Genomic DNA, 26,826 nt, shown 5'->3' on the forward strand with positions numbered 1-26,826 from the left:
ACCAGAGGACGCTGTTGTGCTTGGGAGGATTATAAGCTTCAAAAATGTCAAAAATTTGTTGAGCACAAGTTAATAAATTCAACTTTGTCCCCAATGAAAACGCTATTTCCTCTGTAGACACTTTATGTGGTGTAGTTGTGTGTGAATAGTTAGTTGTGCCGAGATGTCCCTCCCTGCGCCTGCAGTGTTGTGGACTGGTGAACCGCTGTGCGTGCATGCGCGTGTACAGCGCACCTCAGTTTGGGCAGTGGGGCCAGACGTTCAGGGCCCCAGAGCGCTTCTCGTTGGCTGATTTGAAGCCAGGGCAAAAAAATGACATGTAATGTAAAAGGGCGGGCACTGCAGTCGTGTATTGTGCTTTTATTGTTGTCACATTGTTGTTTCGATCTTGAGTATTTAATATAGTGAGATTTTGAACACTGCCATTTGGTGGTGCTATTGATATGATAATATATGTCATCAGATTGGTATTGTTTGTGTGATGGCATTATTCAGCTGCAAGTTTGTGTCAAAGGTGCTGTGGTCCCCTCTGTCACTTTTATCATTTTGTTGTGGTATTTCTTGCATTATAAGATTTTCCTGCATGGCCCCACCAGACTTTCCAGACAAAAAACGCCACTGTTTAATGTGCTGTTGGTGAAACTGGGATGCAAAATATTGCATCGTACGTGTTCATTCCTTATGTGAGGTTGCATTTTTGTGTGAACTTCGACTTTCATAACTGTTTCAGATTTATTATGAATATGCAAAAGGGACAACATTGGTGTTTGATTAAGTTGTTTATCAGAGCAGAGGTTTATCTGAGGTAGATCTCAGATACAAGTCTTATGTTTTACACCACAATTCAGCCTGAATTTAGCCTGAAATGGATGGATTTTAAATAACTTATAAACATTATGTATGTGATATGATTCACCGCCATCATATTGTGTCAATTGTAAGAAGAGCACAGTTTTACAAATTGTATTTCGATAATGAAAAATACCTGAAATAAATATGATTTATGCATTGATGCAAAACGAAATAAAATTGGTAAACACACAAACTGTTCCCTCCAGAAAAGTGTTTTTTTCCCCCGCTTTTCCGTATTCTCAGTGACAACAATTGTGTGGTCAATTACTGCGTGTTTTTTAATAATTCATAATTAATGTGGGTGCATGAATCGTTCGCAAACACGGGTGAGACACCACTGGTCGCGTCAGCGGACACTCCGCACCGCACGAGCCGCCGTAATCGTTATAAATGAAGGTTTTAGTGAGCATGCGTGAAGTGAAAGTGGTGGGGCTCTTTAATTTATACATCACTGCTCGCCGGAGACGGACAAGTTCCGCGGCTTCCACTGTTGTAGTTGACGCGCTAACGACGAACGGCCGCGACAGATGAAGAAATCCGCGCTCCCTCTGTTTTGTCGCATGTTTGGTGACGTGCAATAATCGACTCGCTGTGAAGTCTCCGAGGCTGAGGCCTTAAGACTTTTTAAACATTTTGTCAACGCCCGCTCGTGAAAAATCGCGTGTGGATGCTCAGCCTCTGGTGCCCGTTTTGACCGGGTGTAAACCAATGAAGCACTCGGCCCCGTGAACGAAGCAGCGACGGACGCAAACGTTAGCCAGCTAGTTAAAGCTACCGCTAGCTGCCAGCGAGGAAGTGAGGAGCGGAAAAAAATGACATCTCGGAGGTAAGTGTGCGAAATAATACCGGAGACTACCGGAGGCGTTAGCCGAGCTAGCTCTCACTCCGCTCAGCTGTCGGGATGTTTCTCAGTGTGCTGACGTTTGTGCGAACATCACAGTAGTGATGGCAGAGTAGCAGCAGCTAGCTCCATGCAGCACACACCGGCAACTTAGAGCCAAGTCTGAAGATGTGAAGTAATCGGCGTTAACCCGTTAATATTTACGTCCAACCTACACCTCTGCTGTGCTGCATGTTGTGTCAACTCTGGTGGGAACTTGGTCACTAGTGGCGCAAGTTTAAACCAGCGAACATCACGATTTATCCTCTGAATCTGAATCTGAGCACAAATGTTGTTTTCTCATGAAACAGAGGTTTGTTTTGTTAGGAGTTGGTTTTTCAAACCCCCCACAAGATTTGTATTATCCCGTGTAAAATCAGCACAGATTGGGCTCAACATAGCAAGCACAGCTCCATAGATTTGGAAAATAAATAGTTAACTTTATTTGACTTTTGTGATCATTTTAGAGAGCACTACGTGGAATCCCTCTTTATAGCCAGTCCGCAAATGAAAGAAACATGATGTAAAAACACTGTAGCACCAGCAGAATAAGAGCAATTAACATTTTAATGCAAGTGCAAACAGGTAATACTTTGTTGAATTAAAATATCCCCTCCAGACAAATCATTTATTCAAGTGCAATCTCTTTAATCAACGCTGACTTTGTCTCCGTCATTGGCAAATCCATAGTTTTTGAAGTATAAACAGTGGATAGTTAAGTTTTATATTGGACCAGATTTGGCTGCCAAACAATTTGTTATGTCACAAATCATCTAAAAGGACTAGTGTGTACCATTTAGGAGGGTTTACTGTCCAAACCAAAGTATAAGTGTGTAAGTGCTTTAAAATAGTAATAGTTTGATCGTGGTGGCCTTAGAATAAGCCTTTCATATAGACTTACAATAGGGGTGGGTCAAAATATTGATTTGCAATACAATAGTTGATACTCCAGGGAAAGTAAAATATTGATAATTTAAGTAACAAATGAAGGCGCTTTGAAGTAAACAGTCCATGCCTGTTTGACTCTCTGGGCGTTGCTAGTTGATGTCTTCTCCTGGTGACGCTGCTCGCTGCCCTCTTCGTCAGCAAGTTACCTGGCTGACGAAGAGGGCGTTAACAGGATAATGGTGGAGAAAACTGTTAATACATATACTTTATGCACTTTGTTCTCTATGCTGTGAATAAATAGAGAAATCCTGCACTTTTAACTTTTCACATATGTTTTGTTTTGTTCATTTAGACAGATGTCGTATTGATTGTCACAGTATATCGTACACACTAGACTGTAAAGGTGAACATAAAGAAGCAATGTACATTTAGCAGTTAAATGTGAAAATAACCTTTTAGTGTCAAACTGGACAACAGGTTTTTATCATAAACAAGTTCTAACAACCTTGAGAGGTAATGATAGCTAAAACACATTTGAGTGTAAAAGGTTAAAAAGGTTCAGTATCTTGAAGTGAACTTGTGTATGAAAGTTGAGTGACTTCCTGTCCAAACGTGGAAGTTCGGTTGCTCTTATAATACTGCATCAGATTTTGTTAATCATTTAAGAAAATGTGAATTGTTGTGAAGGGTATTTGCTTTAGCTTGTAACCACCATGCGTTTCTCTTGAGACTCTCTTGAGAAAGTTTGGTGGCTTGACAGATTGTTCAAGAGTCTTTCCTCTGTGTCTTCATGCGATTCAGACCCAATGATGCTGAGATCAGGGCTCAGTGGAGTCCACTGACAGATCCTTATTAGGGCTGTAATCAACCAAAGAATTTCTTGGTCGACTGAATCCCTGAAATTTCGACTAAAAATCGACTAATAATCGATCACTAATCACAGAGCGAGACTGAACATAGGAGCTCAGCTTCGCGGCTGAGACACAAATAGATGCGCCTGCAGTTATAAAACAAATCAACGATTATTAGACTAAAACATTGAAATATGCCAATTCTGATATGTTCATATAGTCAAAAAGGACGGAGTAACCTGACGCAGCTTAGCGATTTTATATGATATGCCATGTTTGTAGTCGTGCTGTGATATGCAAACTTTGCATTGATATGCTGCTGACATGGATGTTAGAGGAGGACTGACTGCAGCCTAAAATGAACATCTCAGGCTAATCGTTGTTTTCCCTTCTCTCAGGTGGTTTCATCCCAACATCACAGGTGTGGAGGCTGAAAACCTCCTGCTCACACGTGGGGTTGACGGGAGTTTTTTAGCCCGGCCCAGTAAGAGTAACCCAGGAGACTTCACCCTGTCAGTACGGTGAGTGATGACATTCACAGTGTCAAGAGCAGTGAAACCACACGGTTCAAAATAACGCTCAAAAATGTCAACTTCCCAATTAAAAACCCACTATTAATATGATTAGTGGTTGTAAAATGGAAGAATAATCAAGACTGTTGTCTTTTGCATTTTCCCCTGTGATCCTCTTATTTTTAAAGAGTTGTTGTCAGCTGTTGTCAGCTCTGCTTTAGGTGTACATGCAATTTGTTTTTATCATTACCTGTGTCAGTAGAACAGGAATAATTAATGGCCAAATGTAAACCTGAGGGTAACCCTGCAATAAGTCGCATCATACTGTGCATTCAGATCCCGTCTGGTCAATAAGCCTTTAAATAGAGACTCCTGTGTTAGACAGAAGCTAAATGCAGGTCATAAATTCTCTGATGTTGTCTGTTTACATGAATAATGGATGACATGCTGAATTGAAACTAAATTATTTATTATTCAAAACTCCTATGCGCAGCTAAACAGAAAACTGTATACACATTGCTTTGATAACAGCAGCTGACATAATGCTGCAGTCATGCAGTCAATAGATTTAATATTAACATCCAGACCGTGACCATTTAGTTGCATTTTTGCAACCATTTTGGGGGCAGGGTGACAAAATGTAATAACAAGGAATGCCATTGTGATATTCAATGACCCGTTTTATTTATTTATTAATGTTCAAAGAGCTAACGCTAACTCTGCCCAATGCCTTATTTTGAATATCTACAAAAAGTGGGCAGGGAGTTATCGGTGAGTGGGGAGGGGAAGGAGTTGTGACTGAGCTCCGCAGGGGGCGTGATGATCGAGTGACAGCAAGTGCAAATCACGGCAGCGGCAGCTTGCTGTGGTATTTCCAGTGGTGGATGTGGTGTCAACACGGGATGTTTTATTTTGAAAAGTAAACCGGATGTTTTATTTTCCTTCTTCTCTGCCGCTCGTGCTGAATTCCGGTGAATTTATGCGGCCCTGCTGCGACATCTGCCTGAAATAGAAGTGCTGCGTAAACATTCCATTTCCACACAATCAGAGTGTTGTTGATGAGGTTCAGTCAAAACATTTAACACAGCGACAGATCACTTCATTGTGTTTATTTCCCAAAACAATCAGCGTTTTTCACTACACAGCCTAGAGTTCCTGGTAATCTGAAAAATCCCTCGTCACGAGTAGATACGTCTGTCGTGTAGGGCTGGGTGACGATCATCTGGGTACCGATACGGTACGGGTTCCTGAGTGATCATTTCTACGATACCAATTTTGTAATATCAGTTCCAACAAAAATAAAAGTACATTACGTTACTAATCTTGAGTTTTATTTCAGCTTTGGCATTTTTCCACTCAAAGCATTTTTCTTGCCTAAGGAAATAACAACAAATAATATTTAATATTTTCAGTGCAAATGAACAGTTGCAAATAAGTGACAAGTCTAACCCTAACCCACCATGGAACCTCCACTGTAGAAAAGTGCAGGTTTAACCTTTAAAAACAACATTTGTGACTGCCCTGTGGCATACGTTTGGTTTTTCTTTTCACATTTTTTCACACTGACCTCATATCATATATATATATATATATATATATATATATATATATATATATATATATATATATATATATATATATATAAATATATATATATTAATAATATATATAAACATAATAGTGAACATTAGGTGAACTGTTTAACCAGCTGACCGACATTTTAACAAGCTAAGCTTTATTAGTTTCTGTCAATCTTTAGTGAATGTTTGATTTAGCTAGCTTTATAGTTACACACTAATATCTTAAGTTGGCCCACACGTGAGGTATTTTTCCTGCAAGCTGTAAATTTACAGCCAATTACCGGCATCATTATCAGATCTTGATCATGTGATTAACTCATAGGAAACTTTGCACAAGGCATATTTTGATACTGGGTACTATCGAAGCCTTTTGGTCCATTTGGCCTTTAGGGAAAGTTAAACCCTGGGTAATTTCAGTGGGAATGCAGTGGAAGGTTTTTCAAAATCCTAGTTGTATGAGAAAAAGGGGCATGGTTTTTTCCTGTTTTAGCTGGGTTTAGTACAGTAACGCTTTTTTCCACTGCAACTAACAATTACTTTCATAATCGATTGATCTATCGACCATTTTCTCGATTATCGAGTACTTCTCTGGTCCGTAAAATATCATAAGATTTTGAGTAATGTTGATTGATGTTTACCAAACCAGGAAATGCTGATGTTCTAAAAGGTCTTGTTTTGTCTACAAACCAAAATGAAGGAGCAAAGAAATCTGAAAATATTCACATTTAAGAAGATGAAAAATCAGAAAGCTTGTTTTAATTAATTCATCAAAGTTTTTATTTTTAATCAACTAAAATAAGAATAATTTTGCAGCCTTACTCACTTGTGTCTCATGATACATGTAGTACACATTATGTTCCATGGATGTTGGCTAAGATATTTCATTCCAATTTCCATGTTCCATTTTTGCTGCAAAGCCTGCGACGGGGCTCGTGCTTCAGACTTACTGCGCCCTCTCGTCACTATCTGGCCTACTTTTGGTAAACTACTGAAATTGAGACATGGAAGTTGGATAAAATGAATTAGTAAAAATGTGTGAGGAGCTCTGTAAACATTTTATGAACTGAAAACACATGTACCTCAATATGTATGTTTTGCATTGCATAAAAACCCTTAAAATCCCTATATATTCAACCTTTTGTTATTTGCAATTGAATAAAGTAACGTCACAATATATATTGTTATTTAGTTATTGCTCAGCCCTTGCATTTATTAGGTGGAAACTAATTCAAATAGATAACGTTGTTTTTGTTTTGTCTCCTAGGTGTGTAAATAGACGACTGATTACTCACACATGACATAACCTAAAAAGAGAATATGATGTTTTGAATGTTCTGCTTGTTCCACTGCCTCAACTATTAATAAAGTGTGGTATTAACACTGTTGAAAAAGTTGTTCCTACGTGACATTTTTGCTGGAGACATGTTAAATGGTAATGAATAAGTCATGATCCAACCTTTTAACACAGCTTTTAAAACTTTGTGGTTTTATCTCGAGGCCTTTGGAGTCTTACATTTTTGAGATGATCTATCATTAACTCCGTTTAGCTGATGTAGCCAATGTTATTTTTGTAACTGTCTCATATTTTAGCCGCGTACACTCTCTCATCTCACACCATAGTTACTTCCTATGGAAACAAGACAAGTCACGTTCCTCCTGTGGAAACAGAGACTAGTCTCTGCTGGTTCAGACCAGCACATCTGTGTCTGTGCATGCACAGTCTGCTACACTTAACCACAAGTCATCCAAGGTTACATGCTAATGCTGAGCCTCACACGATAATGGTGGTCACCTGCAGTGACTCGGCACATGGTGTGTGCAGCAGGTCTTTTTGTATTTTATTTATTCATTCATGTTATTAATCCATTCATTCTCTTGATTGTAATTTGTCTGAACTGTCACTATATCCTGAAAATCAAGGTGAAGTTGTTGTTCCAACTGCTGATGTCTGACCAGCAGTTGGAACCCAAAAGATTTTCAACAAACCGTTAATGATCTGATTAATCTCATCATTTGTTTTTAGTTGTTAAACTTGTTAAATTTACAGTAGAGCAGCACCTTCTTTTTATTTTTATTACTGATCTTTTGGTTCTTTTTTTTTGTCCGTAATTCATAGATATTAATATTCATTCATAGTCATCATCCTCCGCTTATCCGGGGTCGGGTCGCGGGGGCAGCAGCAGCAGCAGCAGCAGCAGCAGCAGCAGCAGCAGCAGATTTCCATTTTAATAAATCTTAGCCAAACTAAAGAAAATCCTTTCAATTAATAAACTGAAATTGTGATGTGTTTCTTTTCATTATAAAATGAGTTACAAAGAATTATTTCTGTCAATCAACGAATAAATGGTCTCAATTCATTCCCAACTAAGATGATGGACAGGTCTTACTGATCAATAACATATGTAGGGTTGAGCTACACTAGACTTTTCTTTGGTATTAAGTGCCCTGTGTGTTTGTGTGGTGATGATGGTGGTGGTGATGATGATGATGTTCTTGTCCCTGATTTGCTGCAGACGAAATGGAGCCGTCACTCATATTAAGATCCAGAACACAGGAGACTACTACGACCTTTATGGTGGAGAGAAGTTTGCCACTCTGGCTGAACTGGTGCAGTATTATATGGAACATCATGGACAACTGAAGGAGAAAAATGGAGACGTCATTGAGCTCAAGTATCCACTCAACTGTGCGGATCCCACCTCAGAAAGGTGAGTGTTGATGTTTGTGCTTGAATAAAATCTCCATCTGTTTGCTTGTTACTAAACAGCTGGGAAAAAAGATGTTCTAGAACTACTCTGTTTCTGCAGCGTGTGTTTAATCGCAACATTACCTCAAATTACTGTGAATTTTCCATGCTTAGAAAGAGGAACTTGCTGTGTGGTCAGAGTGCAGCAGACTGTGTTTCCGTTACATTCAGCCTCCTCGTCTCTTCCTTTTATTAAATATAAACAGTTTTAATCCAGTTTATTGGTGAATTCAGGGCTTACATCAGTGTGTTATAGGGTTGCCATGTGTGTGTGAGGCTAACCTTCCTCACAATGGTCATGGAAACATTGACCCAGGATGATAGAGGTTGTAGTGATGTTGTGCTCAGAGTTTAATACCTGTACCTGCACAATACCTTATTGATGGAAGGTACATTAATTACATAACCTTGGCTCACTGCTGTTACTTCAGTCACCTCTGTGTATATGAGGGAATAATCCAGAGCACTTAGTATATCATTGTATATCAGTATATTTAATCAGACACTTGTTGATTGTTAGAGAACAACAATAGATTTTTTTTCTTCACATAATAGTTGTTGCTTTGGTAAATGATTGTGTTACAGAAAATTGACTCTGTGCTTTTAGTGACAATCATGTTGCTGAAGCTCTGACTGGAGGATGAGATTTATTTTAATCTTTTAGTATTACAGGGGGCTGCTATGACACGGGTTGTAGCGTTTGGGCCTTGATGATGAATGCTTTTAAATAACTAACGTCCTAAACCTGCATGTATTTTTCCAGATGGTTCCACGGACACTTGTCGGGCAGGGAGGCCGAGAAGCTGCTGACAGAGAAAGGGAAGAATGGCAGCTTCCTGGTGAGAGAGAGTCAGAGTCATCCTGGAGACTTTGTCCTGTCTGTTCGTACAGGAGACGATAAGACGGACAGCAGTGACAGCAAACCCAAAGTAACTCATGTCATGATCCGCTGCCAGGTAAGAAGCAAACACTGTGTGTGCAGAGGTGCCATTTCAACTGATGCAGATATTAAGATGTGCTGCTGTGTAAATCAACCAGGTGTTTTATTGCTATTAATGTTTAGGATGGTCGGTTATTTATTTCAACTAAGCCACACGGGCAGTATTATGCTGTCATAGTTTGGTTTAATGTAAACAAAGAAAAGTGATCTATTGTGCTGCTGTGTTTTTAATGCCATTATGACAGAATGTGACTACAGACGGCACTGCAGGCCCGATTTCATCAGAAAGACAAAGATTACTGGTTTATTGAAAGAGGAACAACACTTGGCAAAATTGGGAAACTCCTCTTTATTCTAACACCATGCACATAGAACAGATCACAACCAACACCATCAACATACGAATGCAGACTGACCGGCTTTTATTGGGCTGCTCTACATTTCCATTGGCTGGAAATTAATTATTACATTATTATTTATGAATTATGCAAAATTTAAAATCCGCTATTTACATACACAAATAAATTCCTTTCACAATATACATGCCGTCAGTCTATTAACCAATAACCAGTTTGTTCTTCTATCGCCTGTGTTCAATCATTATTCACTATTATGAGATAACGGCGACGCATTGTTACATTCATGTAACGTGTCATTGATCTGCTAAGTGTTGCTGTGACAGCTGAGCAATCAGGATGAGAGGATAGACTTGTACAGGTCGTGATGATTCAAATAAACTGAAAATAATTCCACCTACTGTTAAACTTAAAGTCACTTCTTAGTAATTGGGGACGGGCATTTCAACTAAACGAGTCAACAATTGCTGGTGTATCTCTGCTCTGAAGGTGACATTGTCAGTTGCAGTGAATAAAAGGGAAGTCATGTCAACATTAACCGCCCCAGCTCCTCCTGATTTCATGCCAAACTGTCACTGCTGCTTTTTGCTGATTCATTTACAGCAGTATTAAAAATACCACATTCAGACGAAATACTGCTACTGTTGGTGTCAAATAAAATAACAGCTTTGAACTGCACTTTGACCTTTTTGAATGTGAATGTTTTCTTTGTTGTATTTCGTGTTTTGTTGTGCATATGAATGTCTTGATTGTCACATGAGAGGAAACCTATATGTGTCCTCTGTGGCTTTTCATCAGCATGACCTTAAGTACGATGTGGGTGGAGGCGAGAAGTTTGACTCCCTCACTGACTTGGTAGAGCACTACAAAAAGAACCCTATGGTGGAAACTCTGGGCACTGTGCTTCAGCTCAAACAGGTGCATCCACTTCTCTTTTTGTAGATTCAAACAAAATTGCTGTTTTTAAAAAATGGATCAATGTTTTTATATATATATGGCAGTTTTTCAAGATTCTAATCTTCTGTCTTGTCCTCTCCTCTGCAGCCTCTGAACACGACTCGCATTAACGCAGCAGAGATTGAAAGTCGAGTTCGGGAGCTGAGCAAACTTGCAGAGGCCACAGATAAAGTCAAACAGGGCTTCTGGGAGGAATTTGAGGTGAGTAATAATGCTTTATACTTTTAAAATGGATTAAAGAAAATATACTTTTATGAGGAGAAGTCTCTCAAAAGAGAAATTGACATTGCATACTCAAGGCTCTTTTCCAGACACTTAGAGAAACATGCATGTCTTGATTAGGTCACATTGGTCTCAACTCGACTGCCAACAATGAATACACTTTATTTAGTAAGAGTTTCACCTCATCGTAAAGAAATTGGATTATGCATTAAGTATTTTCTGACACTAAACTAAAAGAAGGCAATCTGTTGGTCTCAATAAGTTGAATGGAATCACATTTAGAAAAGAAAGGATGACATTTAGAAATCACATGACTTCCACATTTTACTGGAGCATTGAAATGCCACCATGTATCAACAGCTTCTGCTGCCCTTTATTTACATTATAAAGTAGCTCTGCTCTCATATCCTAGCACTAGTAGCACAAGACAGATTGACGACGTTCTAAGACTTTGTTTTTCTCTCTTTTTCTTTTTCACACAGACCTTGCAGCAACAAGAGTGCAAGCTGCTCTACAGTCGCAAAGAGGGCCAGAGAGCTGAGAACAAAAACAAGAACAGATACAAGAACATTCTGCCATGTGAGCGACACTCTCTGCTCTTTCACTCTCACCAGAACACACGAGGGATCTCTATTAAAAGGTGTTTGTTGTTGCTTGTGCTCACAGTCGACCACACACGCGTGGTGCTGAATGATGGGGACATGAACGAGCCAGGCTCAGACTACATCAACGCCAATATCATCATGGTAGTATCTGCTGTCATGGTAAACTCACTTCATCCTCAGGGGATTCTTTCTCTCTCTCACACACACACACGATTTATTTCTGTTCATTATTATATGCTAATGACTTGACGATCATATTAATCCTGTATGTGTGATCAGACTGTTAATGCCCTTGTTATGACTCTAAGCTGGATTATATTTTCCTGTAATATACATGTGTATCTCTCCATCTGTGCCCATGCAGCCTGAGCTTGACCCAAAGTGTAACAGTACCAAGGTGAAGAAGAGCTACATTGCCACTCAGGGCTGCTTGCAAAACACCATCAGTGACTTCTGGAGGATGGTGTTTCAGGAAAACTCTCGAGTCATCGTCATGACCACCAAAGAGGTGGAGAGAGGAAAGGTGAGCAAAGTTATTAACAGGTTCCCATGAAAAGCCAAGATGCCGTCAAAGGTCCAGTGTGTAACTGCTGGCTGGTATGACAATATTTATATTGTGTTTTTTTTTTTTCATAAGTTCAATAGTTTCAAAGTATACAACCGTTGTGTGTCTGTGTCTGTGTCTGATACCAATATCACAAATGAGAGTATCTAGAGATACAGTCATTTAAGACCGTTTATAAGCTATGAGTCATTTCAAAGGGGTGGAGTGGCTCAGTGGTTAACACCGTTACCCTGTGTGCAAAAGACATCATGGTCGCAAGTTCAACTCCACCCCTGGCTGATTGTACTCAACCGGCCCCAGCTGGAGGTGTTATTACAATGACACAACTGAAACCTTTCAATCGGAGCATAGTTTTTAAAAGTGTTCACTAACAAAGTATAAATCAGACGTGTGACAAAGTGTATGTTGTTGTGCGTCAACAGAGTAAATGTGTGAAGTACTGGCCAGACGTGTCGGCGCTGAAGGAGTACGGTGCCATGCGTGTTCGCAATGTCAGAGAAACGGCAGCACACGACTACATCTTAAGAGAGCTCAAACTGTCTAAAGTTGGACAGGTAAGTTTGTGTAGAGGAACAAAGTGGTTACTCACAGGCTGGGCCACACTGACACACCAACATGGCACATGCCGTGTGTGTCCATCTCAATGGAATAAAAAGCACAACTCCAGTGAGAGTCGAGAGCTGTTTGTTTGCTTCATCCCAGACAATTCTGAATGAACGATCCATCAAATATATCAACCTGGACCTTTTACTTTTACAAAGTACAAACACAAAAAGGGAAATGTGATCATAACATCCCATCATCTTTAGCATGTTTTGCTTGTGTTATTCACCACAGTAACTTTATTATTTTGTGATTTCTTCATCAACAACTAATGCTGCTGCCGTGCAGCGGGGGTGCTTCATATCGCTTGTGTTGCTTTGTTTTTGTTTCATGCAGAGTTGCAGATTAGAGCCGTTCTCGATTGTTAAACTATGGCAGAGGAAGAGTTATTCCTCCCAACAAAGCGCATCAATCAGTCGTGTGGGAGTTTTTCAACTTAAAAAATTTGACCTAGGTGTCATCATGGATGACGGCGCGCCAGCCTGCAAATCATGGCACAAAAAAAATTGCTATGAAAGGAGAAAATACGAGTAACATGTCTGACCATGTGTGGGATAAGCCAGAGTAAAGGTAAACACACAGTAACTGCGTCAAATTACGTTCAAGTTCAACTAATGTAACATTGAATTGGTAGGAAATGAAAAGTTAGCGTCATTTATAATTAGTTGTGTACGACACGTGTTCAGAGTTAGACGGCGTTCACTTATAACGTTACGTTATACGTCATGTGACGTCTGTTTCATTTATTTGTCATTGTAATTTAAACATGAAATAAACAAACCACAATAATAGATAGGTTTTATATCTGGCCACATACAAAATAGATACATTATTAAAATGATTAAAATAAACTAAAACATTTGGTATAGATGACAATTAATGACTTATATCATTTAAACATTTCCCCTGGGGGATAAATAATTGTTTCTGTATAGTAGTTTAATGTATTTTCTACATTATTTTGATATATTGGCATCAAAAGATATAAATGAATGAAACTTTAAGACCTATAAGCAGTGTTCATGTGATTGTACACAGTCATAGTGTTGTGACATCAATTAACGCATAATAATTGTGATAATCGTAATATTGTGATTAATTCTCTGACAATAATCGTACCAAGGGAATCTAGAATCGTGACATCCCTCATTGAGTTAAAATAAACTGTGACATCACTGTAGTTTCAATAGTCTAACATGGTAGATAAATACAAGAGACTTGATCATTCAGTGTGTTCAGTGACAATGACACTGTGTGTGTGTGTGTGTGTGTGTGTGTTGTCAGGGAAACACAGAGCGTACAGTTTGGCAGTATCACTTCAGGGCCTGGCCGGACCACGGCGTCCCCACTGATCCTGGTGGTGTACTCGACTTCCTGGAGGAAGTCAACCTGAAGCAGGAGAGCATACTGGACGCTGGGCCTATAGCGGTACACTGCAGGTAACAGTGCAACAGTCCAACACTTCAGTGAAGCCATAAATCCTGACTGACATGTAACATTTAAAACACGATCTGATGCTCCACAGTGCAGGGATCGGGCGGACGGGAACGTTTATAGTGATCGACATCCTGATAGATGTGATCAGAGAAAAAGGTCAGTTAAACACACATGCGCTCGTACGTCAATACACTTTTTACTGTTTGATATTTACAGAAAAACAACAAACACTAAACCTGGTTAGTGTTGAATTTATGAATAATTGTCAAATAAAACCCAGCGAAATGCCCGTCCTTAACTTACAGCGGCTGTGATCACCTTATGTTTCGATGTTTGTGTTCCAGAATGTGCTAATGACAGAGATTTCTTCACTTAACATCAGTATTACCTTCACAGTTTTACATTTAGTTATCTTTATCATGTGCTGTCCCTGACAAATATATGAAAACTATTTGCACACACGTTTTTTTTTGTTTTTTTTAAATAAAAGCAGAAATACAATAATTAGAAAACCTGAGTCATGCCTACAATATGTTCCATAGTTTAGAAACATTTAGCTTTATATGTGCTTAAATCAGATGAAAGTAGGCTCTGTTAAATATATGAAATGGCTGCTTCATGTTAAAATGATTGAAATGTTGTTGGAGAATCATAATGATAATTATTGGCCTAAATGGTGTCACATCTTTTGTCTGTTAGCATGTTGTGATATGATGTGTCGCTGTAATGTGTGTAAATGTTGTTTTCCTGCCTCAGGGGTGGACTGTGACATTGACGTGCCAAAGACCATCCAGATGGTTCGTTCCCAGCGCTCTGGGATGGTGCAGACTGAGGCGCAGTACAGGTTCATCTACATGGCTGTACAGCATTACATAGAAACACTGCAGAGACGCATAGAGGAGGAACAGGTGTGGTGCAGAGAACACTTGACTGTTTTTCTTTCCCTGCCCCTCCCTCTCTCTAACCTCTCTCTAACCTCTCCCTGCTCTTCCCTCTGCAGAAAAGTAAGATTAAAGGGCGCGAGTACACAAACATCAAGTACTCCATGTCTGACCTGACTGGAGGAGAGCAGAGCCCTTTGCCTCCGTGCACTCCTATTCCTACTCCCACCTGCACAGAGTAAGTGAAGCTGTTTTTACATTTACAGTACGTGGGGAAGTCGAAATGTTTCCCATTCACTTTGAATAGAGCAGTGTCAAGTGTTAACCTGCTGCATTGTGGGTCTGTCGCTTCGCTTTGCTTGAAAGTGTGAAAATGAATAGAGCGTCGACATCGGCAGACACAGCAGACATCACATCTGCACCTTAGTGCAGATGTGATGTGATGTTTGCATCAGCAGCCTGATATGCAACTGATTCAAAAGAAGGATCGATTATGTATAGAATGCACTATATGAATATTACATTCAACAAAAAAACACAGATCAAGATCAAAAGCCAAAACAAGGCAATCAGAGATGGAAGACTTCACCCCATTCACACTACAAGCCTCTGGCGGCCTCTGTTGGTCATTTTGGTCATTTTGGCCAGTGTGGAAACAAACAAACAAACAGACAGACAGACAGACACGATACTTCACTCCCTCTCAGTGGGGTGAAGTAGTAAGACCATGATGTTGTTTTGGGATGTGTTGGATGTGTGAGTGTTAACTGTGACTGTGTTTGCAGGCTGAGGGACGACAGCTCCAGAGTGTATGAGAACGTGGGTCTGATGCAGCAGCAAAAGAGCTACAGATGAGATTCACCTTTGACCCCATTGCTCAGTTCCAGGTAAATATGGTTGAATACATTTTTGAACAAAAAAGTACCTGCTCAATGTGGGCGGAGTCATCACTGCACGGCTGCGTGAAACTGCGGTGACTTTGTTTTATACGCCACACACACACACACACACACACGCAGAGCTGCAACTAACGATTATTTTCATAATCGATTCATCTGACGATTATTTTCTCGATTAATCGTTTGGTCCATAAAATATCAGAAAACCTTGATCGGTGTCCGTCAAACCTGGAAATGACGATGTTCTCAAATGTCTTGTTTTGTCCACAAACCAAAATGACTCACTTAATGATTACTTTGTTATCAGAGCAAAGAAAGGAAGAAAATACTCACATTTAAGAAGCTGAAACAATCGGAAATCTGGTTTTTAATCATGAAAAAAGCTTCAAACCGATGAATCGATTATCAAAATAGTTGTCGATTAATTTAATAATTGATTAATCGATGAATTGTTTCAGCTCTACATGTTGTTTTTGTACAAAACAAAATATGTAGCTGAACATTTCTGTGAAAAATAAATAAAAACTACAAACTGAACTGTACTGAAAATCCAAACCTGTTACATGTCACGTGAGGTATTGTTAAAGAAGTCATTGTCATTGTTTTATCTGCTGTCTCCTCCAGGATCTTGATACAGTTTATTGGCCAGCCACACACCATGACGCCTGAGACTTGACCGTAAGGACATGGAACAGTGGAAACACACACACACACACACACACACACGAGAGAGACTAGACTCCGGGTTCTCCTGTTCTCGCTCATCTTCCATGAACATTTGCCCTCGAGTTTGAATTGTAAACCACTGTGATGCTCAGAGGAGCCTCTGAGAAGCCTAACACACTAAATCCCCGTCTAAACCACAGTCTGGAGTTTAGCCTTTGTAGATCTCACTTCAACAAGGGCTGCACACAGTGAGCGCTCTCCTCTCTCCTCTCTCCTCTCTCCTCTCTCCTCTCTCCTCTCTCCTCTCTCCTCTCCTCTCCTCTCCTCTCCCCTCTCTCCTCTCTCCTCTCTCCTCTCTCCTCAGAAGGAGAAAAAGCAGCTCGTCTTTGCTGATCTCTTTATATTTTCTCTTCTTTATTTTTTTAATTAACCAAAGGAAAGTTTGATTGTGTTGCGCGTGGAGGGAAGTGAGGAGTTTGAAAAGGTCTGTGTTCCACTCACACATTTTCTTCACATTTCTCAGCCAATCAAAAGTCTGTTTTTACCCGATAAGCCTTCATATCCAGTGGGATACGAGACAAAGCTGGGGCAAAGATTTCCAGTGTATCTGAATGAAGAAGTATTGTCATCGTTGTAGTGTAACGTCACGTCTGACTTTTTAAGCATTCATTATTTGTTTTTGTGCCAGAGCCGCCTTGAAGAGAAATATAGATTTAGGCTGTTCAGGGTGTCACTTAACTTCTTACTTTTCTTCTTTTTTTTGTTTTTTTTTACTTCACATGGGTTAAACATGCTTTTGTTGTTTGGGATACACTCTGTCTGTCTGTCTGTCTGTCTGTCTGTCTGTTAACCATTCCTGAGCTCAAGCCTGAAGTCCTTAATGCTGCACTTTTATTTAGCAGCGTAACAGTTACAGTCGAGCTTTGATTCACCTGCTGGATTAATGAATAATCTGTAATCTGGTGTTATTACAGGAGTTTGGGGAGTGTTTGATTTCCGCCCTCCACCTTTAATACCTGCACTTCTATGTCAGAGTCGGTGTGATGACTTGTTCAAATTTCAGGGGTCTATTGTTGTAAATCTCAGTTGCAGGCGTCACCGCAGACTCATGACTGCCAGAATAACTTTTGTTTTTAACTTTGTTTATTTTTTTTTTAAAGTGCATATTACTTTTTTCATTCTTTCTCGTTCTTTTTAAAGAAAATTGCCTTTTGTGTACCATTGCCTATTTCAAGCACCACATGTACTTAAGTTTAAGAGTCACTGTTTAAAAGAAAAAAATCACGCATCTCTTAACTGCGGCAGGACTGACGGCCATTGTTGTTGGGCCTGTCAATCACACGCACACGCTCACACGTATGTTCTTGGTTTCTGTTTGGATGAATCAAACCATTTAAAGGAGCAGTGTAACATTTTGGGAAATTCCCTCGTTCAGACATGACTCTCATGTGTTTGCTAAGTATGAAGTGAGCCAGCTGGTTAGCTTAGCACAAAGAGGGCGTGACTCTGGAACTATTTTCATTATTTCTGTAAAGATTAAACATAAAAAGATAGAATGTGTTGACAGACGGTGGGTGATTGACACGACTGTCTAAGCATGAGGCCACGCCCAGCAACTGATTAGTATAGCAGTTCATTAAGAAGCACAAAAGATGGGAACTTTGTCCAACCAATGATGTAATCCACTCACCAGCACGTCCACAGCTCAGTAAATTTGTTTAATCTTAAACAAATGACACATACACATATAAAACATGTCGTCCAAAAAGTGTTAACACATTTGAAACGAGGTCTTCTCTGTTTGCTTGCTAAGTGTGGCTAACGGATAGATTATAGCAGGGAAGTACAGGAAGTAGAAATCCCAGTGGCAGTGAAAAGCTACATTAGCCACTGTTGTGGAGCGTTGATGATGCTTATGTGTGTGTTCAGATGGGTTCAGCCCTACACAACAACAGCATTACTTCCCTTTCTAAAACACTGCAACACTACATTGTGACAACACTCAGCAGGAAGTCACTGGAATGACATCATTTGTACTTTATACTTTAATGAATGTGTTCACAGAATTTGTTTTCAAAGACGATGGAGACTATGATTGTCTTCACTGCTACACTGTTGCCCACCAGCTCTGACTGAGAGTGACTTCCCAACATGTTAACTGTTTCTTTAACTTTCTCGGTCAGTTTGGGTATTTTAAAAACCACGGATCATCGCTCTGTGAAGTATTCTCACTTGTCGAGCCGCTTCAGTTTGTGCACAGTTGCTTTTACCATGACTCGCCTTGAGAAACCGCAGTCTTGTGATTGGACGTACTGTAACAGCGCTGACGCAAAATCTCAGTCCAGAAAGAAATGAAAAAGGGAAGAAGTGGCTCTTTGTGCCTTTGAGGGGACACTTCTCTACTGCCACTGATTCAGGATTGAACAGCTTCTTTCTCTGTAACACTAATCATCATGAAATCAGTGTTTTTCTTTTCCTGGGGCGACTCTGACTCTTTGAGCTGCTGCTGCTGCTGCTGCTGCTTCTGCTGCAGCTTCATCTTCATCCACTGACTGAGTTCATGAGATCTTCAGTGTGGTGTTCTGAATGCAGTTTTCCTGTTGAACACATGAGTTTGTACTCGTCTTATGTTTAGTGGAGTGCAGTTTTCGTGTCCTGTGGCGTGTGTGTGAATGTGCAGTGAGAGTGGGGCTTCCTTATCGGCCATAAGTTCTTCAATACAGTTTTTTTTTTTTTCCTCTTCAGATGATCAAACTGCTCTTAATTTAGATGCATAGATGTGCCTTCTATGCATCTGCCTGTGTATCTGTGATGGTATAACAAAACAAAACAGTGCTCTTTAGTTCCCAGCGCCATTCAAGAACGTGTAACACTTAAATGTGAATTCTTTTCATCCTGAACATCCCGAACAAAAAGGATAAAAAACAAACCGGTGATCGCGATGCAAACAAACTATATATTTTTTAACATGTATATTGTACATGATTTCCAGGTAGAGGAGAATGTACTTACTAAAACATATCTACTTGCCAATAAAGATATACTGTATGTATATTCCTACAGCTCTCACAGCTTCAGAGGTTTATTGTATGACTTTCCATGCAGTTAACCGTGTTAACTTCCTCAATAACAATAAATGGCTCGCACATGCCTCTTTCATTTGGTGTCTTTTTTGTCTGCACTGTTTTTCACGTCTGCATCAGTCATGTGACATGAGATGCAAACATGTATACCAAAGTATGACTAAAGTATTTCATATTATTTAATATAATATATTATTTAAATACGTATGTATATATACGTATATATGTATTTAAATACACATATACATATATACGTATATACATAACCAGTCAGTGTGCTGTTCACATTCTGGTCTGTGTCAGATGGAGTTCTCTTTGTGAGCGGTGGCTCCGCCCCCCTGTAGCTACTCAATGTAATCTTACTCCCTAAGTTACTTCACACAAGAAACCAGAAGACTCTTTACATTTCAGATGAGACAAATGTGTCTATGTTAATGTTTACGTTCTGAAAAACTGCAAATCATGAGAATAATGAGGATAATGAGGATAATGAGGAAACCCTTTCATGTGGTTGATGAAGTTTTTTCTGGAACATTTGAATACTGAAGTCTTTTTTTTGTTCTTTTTGCTTCTGTAAGGTGATTAAACAGCGTTTTGCTGTAATTGAATGAAAGCTCGTTGTAGAGACCTTTTAAACATCGGGGATGTTAATCCTGTTTGACACGAGTGAAGAGAAAGAGGATAATGATGTTATAGAAGAAGAAGACAAGAAAACAAGAGACAGTTTCTACTGAATGACTGTGTGTCACACACTGAGATGACGTGTGTTTCACACCATGACCAGAGATTGTCAGAGGTCAGAGGTCAGAGGTCAGTAATGATGTTTTTGTTAAGTGCAGTAAGTTTTCATGTCTGAATTACTGTTATCCAACATACAGTACACAGACTAAAGTATATGTATATATAGTACTCAACGCGGGCGTTGGTCGAGGCCTCTCGTCTCCAATGAAGGGAAATCTTAACACTTTTTTTATAGCAAGAGCTATAAACACATGGTTTGACGAGTTTGGTGTAAAATGTAATATATATACTGTATATATATATATATAACATAATATATATATATATATATATATACACAGGAAGCGTGATTCTCTTTACTTTTTATTCTTTAATGTGGAAAATACAGGCTTGTTCTGACATTTCTTCACGGGGAAATGTTTGGACACAGTGAGGAAACGGGGGAAAGCAAGTGAATGAGAAAATACAGTAGAGGTGAAACAAATCGATTATTAATTGATTGCTAAATTAATCGACAACTATTTTGATAATCGATGAGGTCGATTCATCAGTTTGAGGCTTTTTTCATGATTAAAAAGATTTCTGATTGTTTAAGCTTCTTAAATGTGAATATTTTCTTCACTTCTTTGCTCTGGATGACAAAGAAATCATTCAAAGTGAATCTTTTTTTTTTTTTTTTTTTTTAAGTTTTCTGATATTTTATGGACCAAAGAATTAATCGATTCATTGAGAAAATAATCGACAGATGAATCCATTATGAAAATAATCGCTCTGCAATACAGTGAAGGAGCCACAGGGGGGCAACAGCAGGCTGACCACTGCTGCACACTGTGTCTGAGTGACAGCCAAAGCTTTGGAGAGCACGACGTGTCACTCGTGAATGGATGAATGGACTAGAATCCAATAAATCATAGTGAGCGTGACACGAAGATGGATTTCACATGTCAGTGTCTAACACACACACACACACGTAGGTGTGACAGTAACCACCGACTGTTCTTGCAAATGGCTTCAGGTTAAATCTTGGTTATGTTGACTGAATAATAGCATTACGTAATCATTATGGTCTGTAATTGCACCGTGCAGCTCGTCTATTGGAGTTGTATTGTATTGTAGATAATAAGTGCAGCTGTTCAGCTCGAGGGAAAGTAAAGGGCCAAAAATAGGTCTCATAGAAAGCATTCCCATATGGAGCACCAATGAAAGCCATTTCACAGTCAGAAGGTACTCACACATTCATGGAGTTACACTCACACACTCATACAGCACTACCGTGTGTTTCTGCCATATTGTTAATGTGCTGATACTCAAAGTCAAATCCCTGGATCTTTATCAGAGAAAGTTAAAAGTCTAAATGTCACATAAATGCTTCATTAGGTGCAAACTGTACAAATACACGGCTGAAGCGATACAGTGTGTTTTATACAGTAACACAGTAGTTTAAAAGATTCAGAAACAACAGAAAACAACATCACTATCATTGAGCCAACCCTCGTTCATATTGTACACTCTATTTTCTATCTGCTTGTCTGCTTTTTGGCACTTTTCCTTCAAATTAAATTATATATATACGTATATATATATACATATATATATATATACGTATATATATATATATATATAAAATGTATTGTTATTATTATACAATAATACAGTCCGGAGTCCGGCCGCTGGCAGGTACATGACGTCATCTGGAGAATCTCAACACTGATTGGCTGTTGTGTCAGCTGAGATTGGCACAGCACCTTCATGTGAAGGATAAAGCGTTAGAAGATGGATGGCTGGATGGATGGATGGATGGATGGAAGGATGGATACTGGAAAGCAGAGAACTAGAGCTCTGCACTCACATACTTGTCATTAGGGTAGAACCTCAGGAGCGATTTCACCCTCTGTACGGTCATTCCTGAACAGTTGAATAATCACCAGATATCGAGAGTGAAAGTTATCTTGGAAAAAGAGAAAGAAGAAGAACTGAACTGAAGAATTGATTGATTGTATTGGTTCTGAAGAGGAAGTTATAACGTACAACCGTGTCTTCACAAGACGATTATGAGGAGAAACAAAACTTCCCAGTCGTATGATCCACATTATCAACACTGTTGTTTCTGTGACACACACACACACACACTCGCTCCGGCTGATAACAAAGATGCCAAAGGGAAATAGATTGTATCCACTTCAAAGAGGCTCCCTGATACAATCTGCACCTTCAGTCTTTAATATCTTGTATATGAAAATATTTGCTGCTTTATTTAGACGTTAGACGGTCGTCACTTCCTGCACCAAACCGCATCTTCCTTCTCTGGTTGAGACATTTTTAAGAAGGGTGCGGAGTCTTTTAGCTTCAGGGATGTTTGGATGTTTTTGTTTCCTGTTTTATTTTGTAGCTCCGCCCTTGTGTCTTGTCTCCTCCTCCTGATTGTCTGCCTGTTGTCTTATTAGTTTCACCTGTGTTTGATTATCTGTGCCATGACTTTGTGCTCTCTGTGTTTTTAGGTCTTTTTCTGTTTGGGTTTTACTTTTCTGTCTTTTCTCATATTTCAAGTGCATTTGGTTGTTAATCTAAGATTCATGTTCATTTTAGGACTTAATGCACATTTAAGTACATGAGAAAATGCTTTCAACTAAGGTTTGGAAGACTACAGCACAGTTACTGAGGCTTTAGCTGAAAAGATCAGAGAGGATGGAGTTAGTAACGAGGGATGGAAGGAGGCGGAGCGAGAGGAGAGGAGAGGAGAGGAGAGGAGAGGAGAGGAGAGGAGAGGAGAGGAGAGGAGAGGAGAGGAGAGGAGAGGAGAGGAGAGGTTGCTGGATGCTCAGTCAGAGCTGCTGCAGAGTCACTGACATCCTGACAGAGGAAAAAGAAGAACACGGCGTCTGTTTCAGCGCCTCAGGTGAGACAACACTGCCTTTTTATTCACTTTAACTCATTAAATCTGTTTTTTTGAGCTAAAGCTTTTTTGTTCCAGGTTGTTTGACAGCAGGAGTAGTTTAGTAAAATAAATCAATCACTCCTGTAATCATAATTGCCAACATATTTGACTGTTTTTTTCTGTTTTAATATCATATAAGAAATATTGCTGAATAATGTTATGAAATCAAAACAGATATTTTTTTTATGATGATGATGATGATGATGATGACAGGTGACATGTTCACCCTCACAAAGTTTTATGAACACATGTAAAGTGAATAATATGTGATCCATGCATTCATATATTATGTGTACATTACTGCAGTATTGATTATCTGTTTGTGTTCATGTGCATGTTTTTCATGCTCCTCAATGAAGCTGATACCTCTTTATACTCACACATTCATTATATATACAGAGCGCTCTCACACACACACACACACACAGTCAGAGGACATTACTGTAACCTCAACCATAACTAGTGACTTAATCTTAACCATGCAACGTGTCTTTACCTTCAAATGGAATGATTTACATCATGTGGACTTGCTTTTTGTCCCCATAATGTGACTGTGTGAACAGATGTATGTCCCCACAACATGACTAATACCTGAAACACACACATGCACCCATATATACTGTAGACCAGGGGTGTCAAACTGGTGGCCCGGGGGCCCACCACTGTGCGAGGTGATGGAATAGAGACAGAATGTTAGACTAAATGTATTTGCTGGCAATATTTATATTATATATTTGTTATATTTATATAATATATATATATATATATATATATATATATATATATATATATATATATATATATATATATATATATATAATTATAATATAATTCTATTATAGAGTAGAATATATATTTTTTTAATATTTGTTTGTTCTTAGTTCTAACATAGTAATAACATTAATTTCTACCTGGCCGTGTGAAAGACGAGGCTGATGGCTCATGTGCTCATGCCCAGTAGAGCTCTGAGCTGAATGCTTGTGACAGCGTGCTACATACTGACAATGTTAACATGCTGCTGCCCAGCAGGGACTCATTGTCTTATTATGGCAGAGACTAGCATATAAATACTAAAGTAGAGCCATGGGCCACATGGGCAATTTCCCAGGGCGACATGCTCTAGGGGGCGCCACGACGCGAATGAGCAAAAAAACACGGAAAAGGATTGGTATTTATTCTTGTTCAGTGCTCAGCTGCTCAGGTCCTCATGTTATGGGTGGCAAATGGGCGCCCTCTATAGGCGGGATGCCGGCACCTTCACTGTTCAATGGTTAAATGTCAATTACAACACACATTTCTTACAAATAAAGCACATTTTTGGGGGGTTGGGTGCCAGCGAGGTGGTATTCCATATGGCTGATGGAGGATATTCAAACATAAACCAAAATATTAGACAATTTTAAATAAATCCACCAAAGATATTACAAATATTCAGAATTCATCACAAACTGAGATAATTCAACAAAAAAATTAAAATAAACTACAATATCATGGTAGTATACGAAAATAAATACAATAATAAACAATACAAATCTGTTCTGCTAACGACTAGAAATGTAAACTCATAAGTGACGAAAGAGGAGTTTTCCTTAACCAAACGTCAGGATTCAGCCTCGAAAGATCATGACTGTCACCATTCAAATTCCAATATTAATACACAGCACTGACACTCCTGGGGTTCAGGAATACTCTCCTGAACCCCAGCAGTGTCAGTGCTGTGTATTAATATTGGAATGTTAGTAACCAGTACTGCTTCATTTAGGACTGCGTCAGTATTTTCACTGTCTGGACGGAGTTTTACTTAAAGTAACACTTTCAACTTTGCTGGAAGTTCATACAAACTATTCCTCTAACTCAGTAACAGCTGCAGAGTGAACCAGTCGACGTCCATAATCATCCCGTTATGGACACACTGTCCTATGTTCTAATGTCCACAACACACACACTGTCACAGTAGCTATTCTGTAGATGTTCTACACAACTCATGTCAAAGCTCTCAGCCGCCATGTTGGGATTTCAAGATCAGATTACTCTTAGAGTCTCATGTGCGTGTGTGTGTGTGTGTGTGTGTGTGTGCGAGTGTGTGTGTGTGTGTGTGTGCATGTGTGTGTGTGTGTGTGTGTGCGAGTGTGTGTGCGTGTGCGTGTGTGTGTGCGTGCGTGTGTGTGCGCGTGTGTGTGTGCGTGTGTGCATGTGCGTGTGCGTGTGAGTGTGTGTGCGTGTGTGTGTGTGTGTGTGTGTGTGTGCGAGTCATCAGACAGGGGATAAAGTAGGTGATGATGCGCCTTCGTAAGCGGCTTCCTCACTCTTCTGACGAGTCTCAGTGGAGGAGGGGAGATGACAGAGTAGATGAATGGGTGAAAGGATGAACACGATAAGACTCCCATGTAGACTGATGGTACTGGTTTAGATGAGCGCTCTGTGTTGCTCTGTGTTGCTCTGTGTGGCCGTGGAACAGTGTGAGGAAGCGTGGATGAGCGTGTTGAACACAGTCTAATTCCGATGGGAGTGCTTTGTTTGAGGAATGTTCCATTTACCATAAACAAGTGGGAATTTGATGTCCATGATTATTCCTGACCTGAGATTCCTGCCATGACTGATCTGAGACACTCCAGCTCATCATTAGTGATTCTAAAGGTTTTCAGAGTGCCGTCTACTGTAGAGCGCACTGCCCCAAATATTCTTCATATTCTTCATCTGCACTTTTAAAGGGATAATTGGGCTTTAGTATGACTTTCAATTCAATTCACTTTTATTTGTGTAGTGCCAAATTATAACATACATTATCTCAAGACTCTGTACATAGACAACATCATGGAGCAGAGCAGAGAAACACGAGGCATCAGTGGAGAGAAAACTCTGACAACTCTGACATGACCAGATGCAGATGTGCAGCATCTGCCTCGACCGGTTGGGGTGAAAGGAAAAATGGGGGAGAGAGGAGAGGAAGGGGAGAGGAAGGACAAGAGGGAGATAGGGAGCAGAAGTTCTAAGTTTATACAGGACAGTGATGACATGTTTATAGAACTATGATGTCATTTATATAAGCAGCAGCAGAGATTGTTGATATAATTATACTGATATCGACTTAATTTAAATTATAGCATAATAACAATGATGATGATGATATGTATGATAATAATAATAATAGCCTAATAAATAAATAAATAGATAAATAAGAACACATGGTCACAAGAATGCCAGTCTCTCTGTATTTGAGGGGCCTGAGGATCTAAGGCTGGATCCAGCTTCACAGTTATCAGTTAAACCTCAAAATCAATTCTACAATGAACAGGGAGCCAGTGAAGAGCAGCCAGGACTGGGCTGAAGTGTGTTTGTGTGTCTAAACTAACTTCTTACTGCTTCTGTGTTATTCATGACTATATTTTATTCTGTAGATTTAAACCCAGCTGGAGTTTATGTAACACACACACACACACACACACACACGCACACACACACACACACTGTGCATGTGTGAGAGCGTGTGAGTGCTGCAGGCCCACACACACACACACACACACACACACACACACACACACACACACACACACTTGATTTCAGGCCATGACAAAGTATTTGAAATATACTTTGACTAAAGCTGAATAACTCTCCATGTAAAATCCA

At 39.6% G+C, this 26,826-nt stretch overlaps 2 protein-coding genes across 4 annotated transcripts in view; both read left to right on the forward strand.

The window, feature by feature from the left end:
- The first annotated feature begins 1,311 nt into the window (after nt 1-1,311).
- Nucleotides 1,312-19,599, forward strand: ptpn11a (protein tyrosine phosphatase non-receptor type 11a). 2 transcript variants are annotated; one of them, XM_058617450.1, is made up of 16 exons: nt 1,312-1,678; nt 3,870-3,992; nt 8,077-8,271; nt 9,073-9,265; nt 10,404-10,523; nt 10,650-10,763; nt 11,267-11,363; nt 11,451-11,530; nt 11,754-11,912; nt 12,377-12,508; nt 13,842-13,996; nt 14,083-14,150; nt 14,751-14,902; nt 14,995-15,113; nt 15,661-15,762; nt 16,399-19,599. In XM_058617450.1, the coding sequence occupies exons 1-15, from the start codon at nt 1,665-1,667 to the stop codon at nt 15,728-15,730; spliced, it is 1,791 nt and encodes a 596-aa protein (XP_058473433.1). In that variant the 5' UTR covers nt 1,312-1,664; the 3' UTR covers nt 15,731-15,762; nt 16,399-19,599. The 2 variants fall into 2 exon arrangements, with proteins under 2 accessions (XP_058473433.1, XP_058473432.1); XM_058617449.1 differs by having other exon boundaries at nt 1,313-1,678; nt 11,451-11,548.
- Nucleotides 19,600-23,069: 3,470 nt separating this feature from the next.
- The window catches only part of rph3aa (rabphilin 3A homolog (mouse), a), an 18,875-nt gene continuing 15,118 nt past the window's right edge, over nt 23,070-26,826 (forward strand). Inside the window, exon 1 of one of the 2 annotated variants that reach the window (XM_058617458.1) lies at nt 23,070-23,160. The gene's annotated coding sequence lies outside the window, so the exon portion shown is untranslated. The remainder of the gene's footprint in view (nt 23,161-26,826) is intronic. The other variant, XM_058617459.1, reaches the window with a different exon arrangement.

Source organism: Solea solea, chromosome 19 (genome assembly GCF_958295425.1).
Source record: "Solea solea chromosome 19, fSolSol10.1, whole genome shotgun sequence".
NCBI lineage: Eukaryota > Metazoa > Chordata > Actinopteri > Pleuronectiformes > Soleidae > Solea > Solea solea.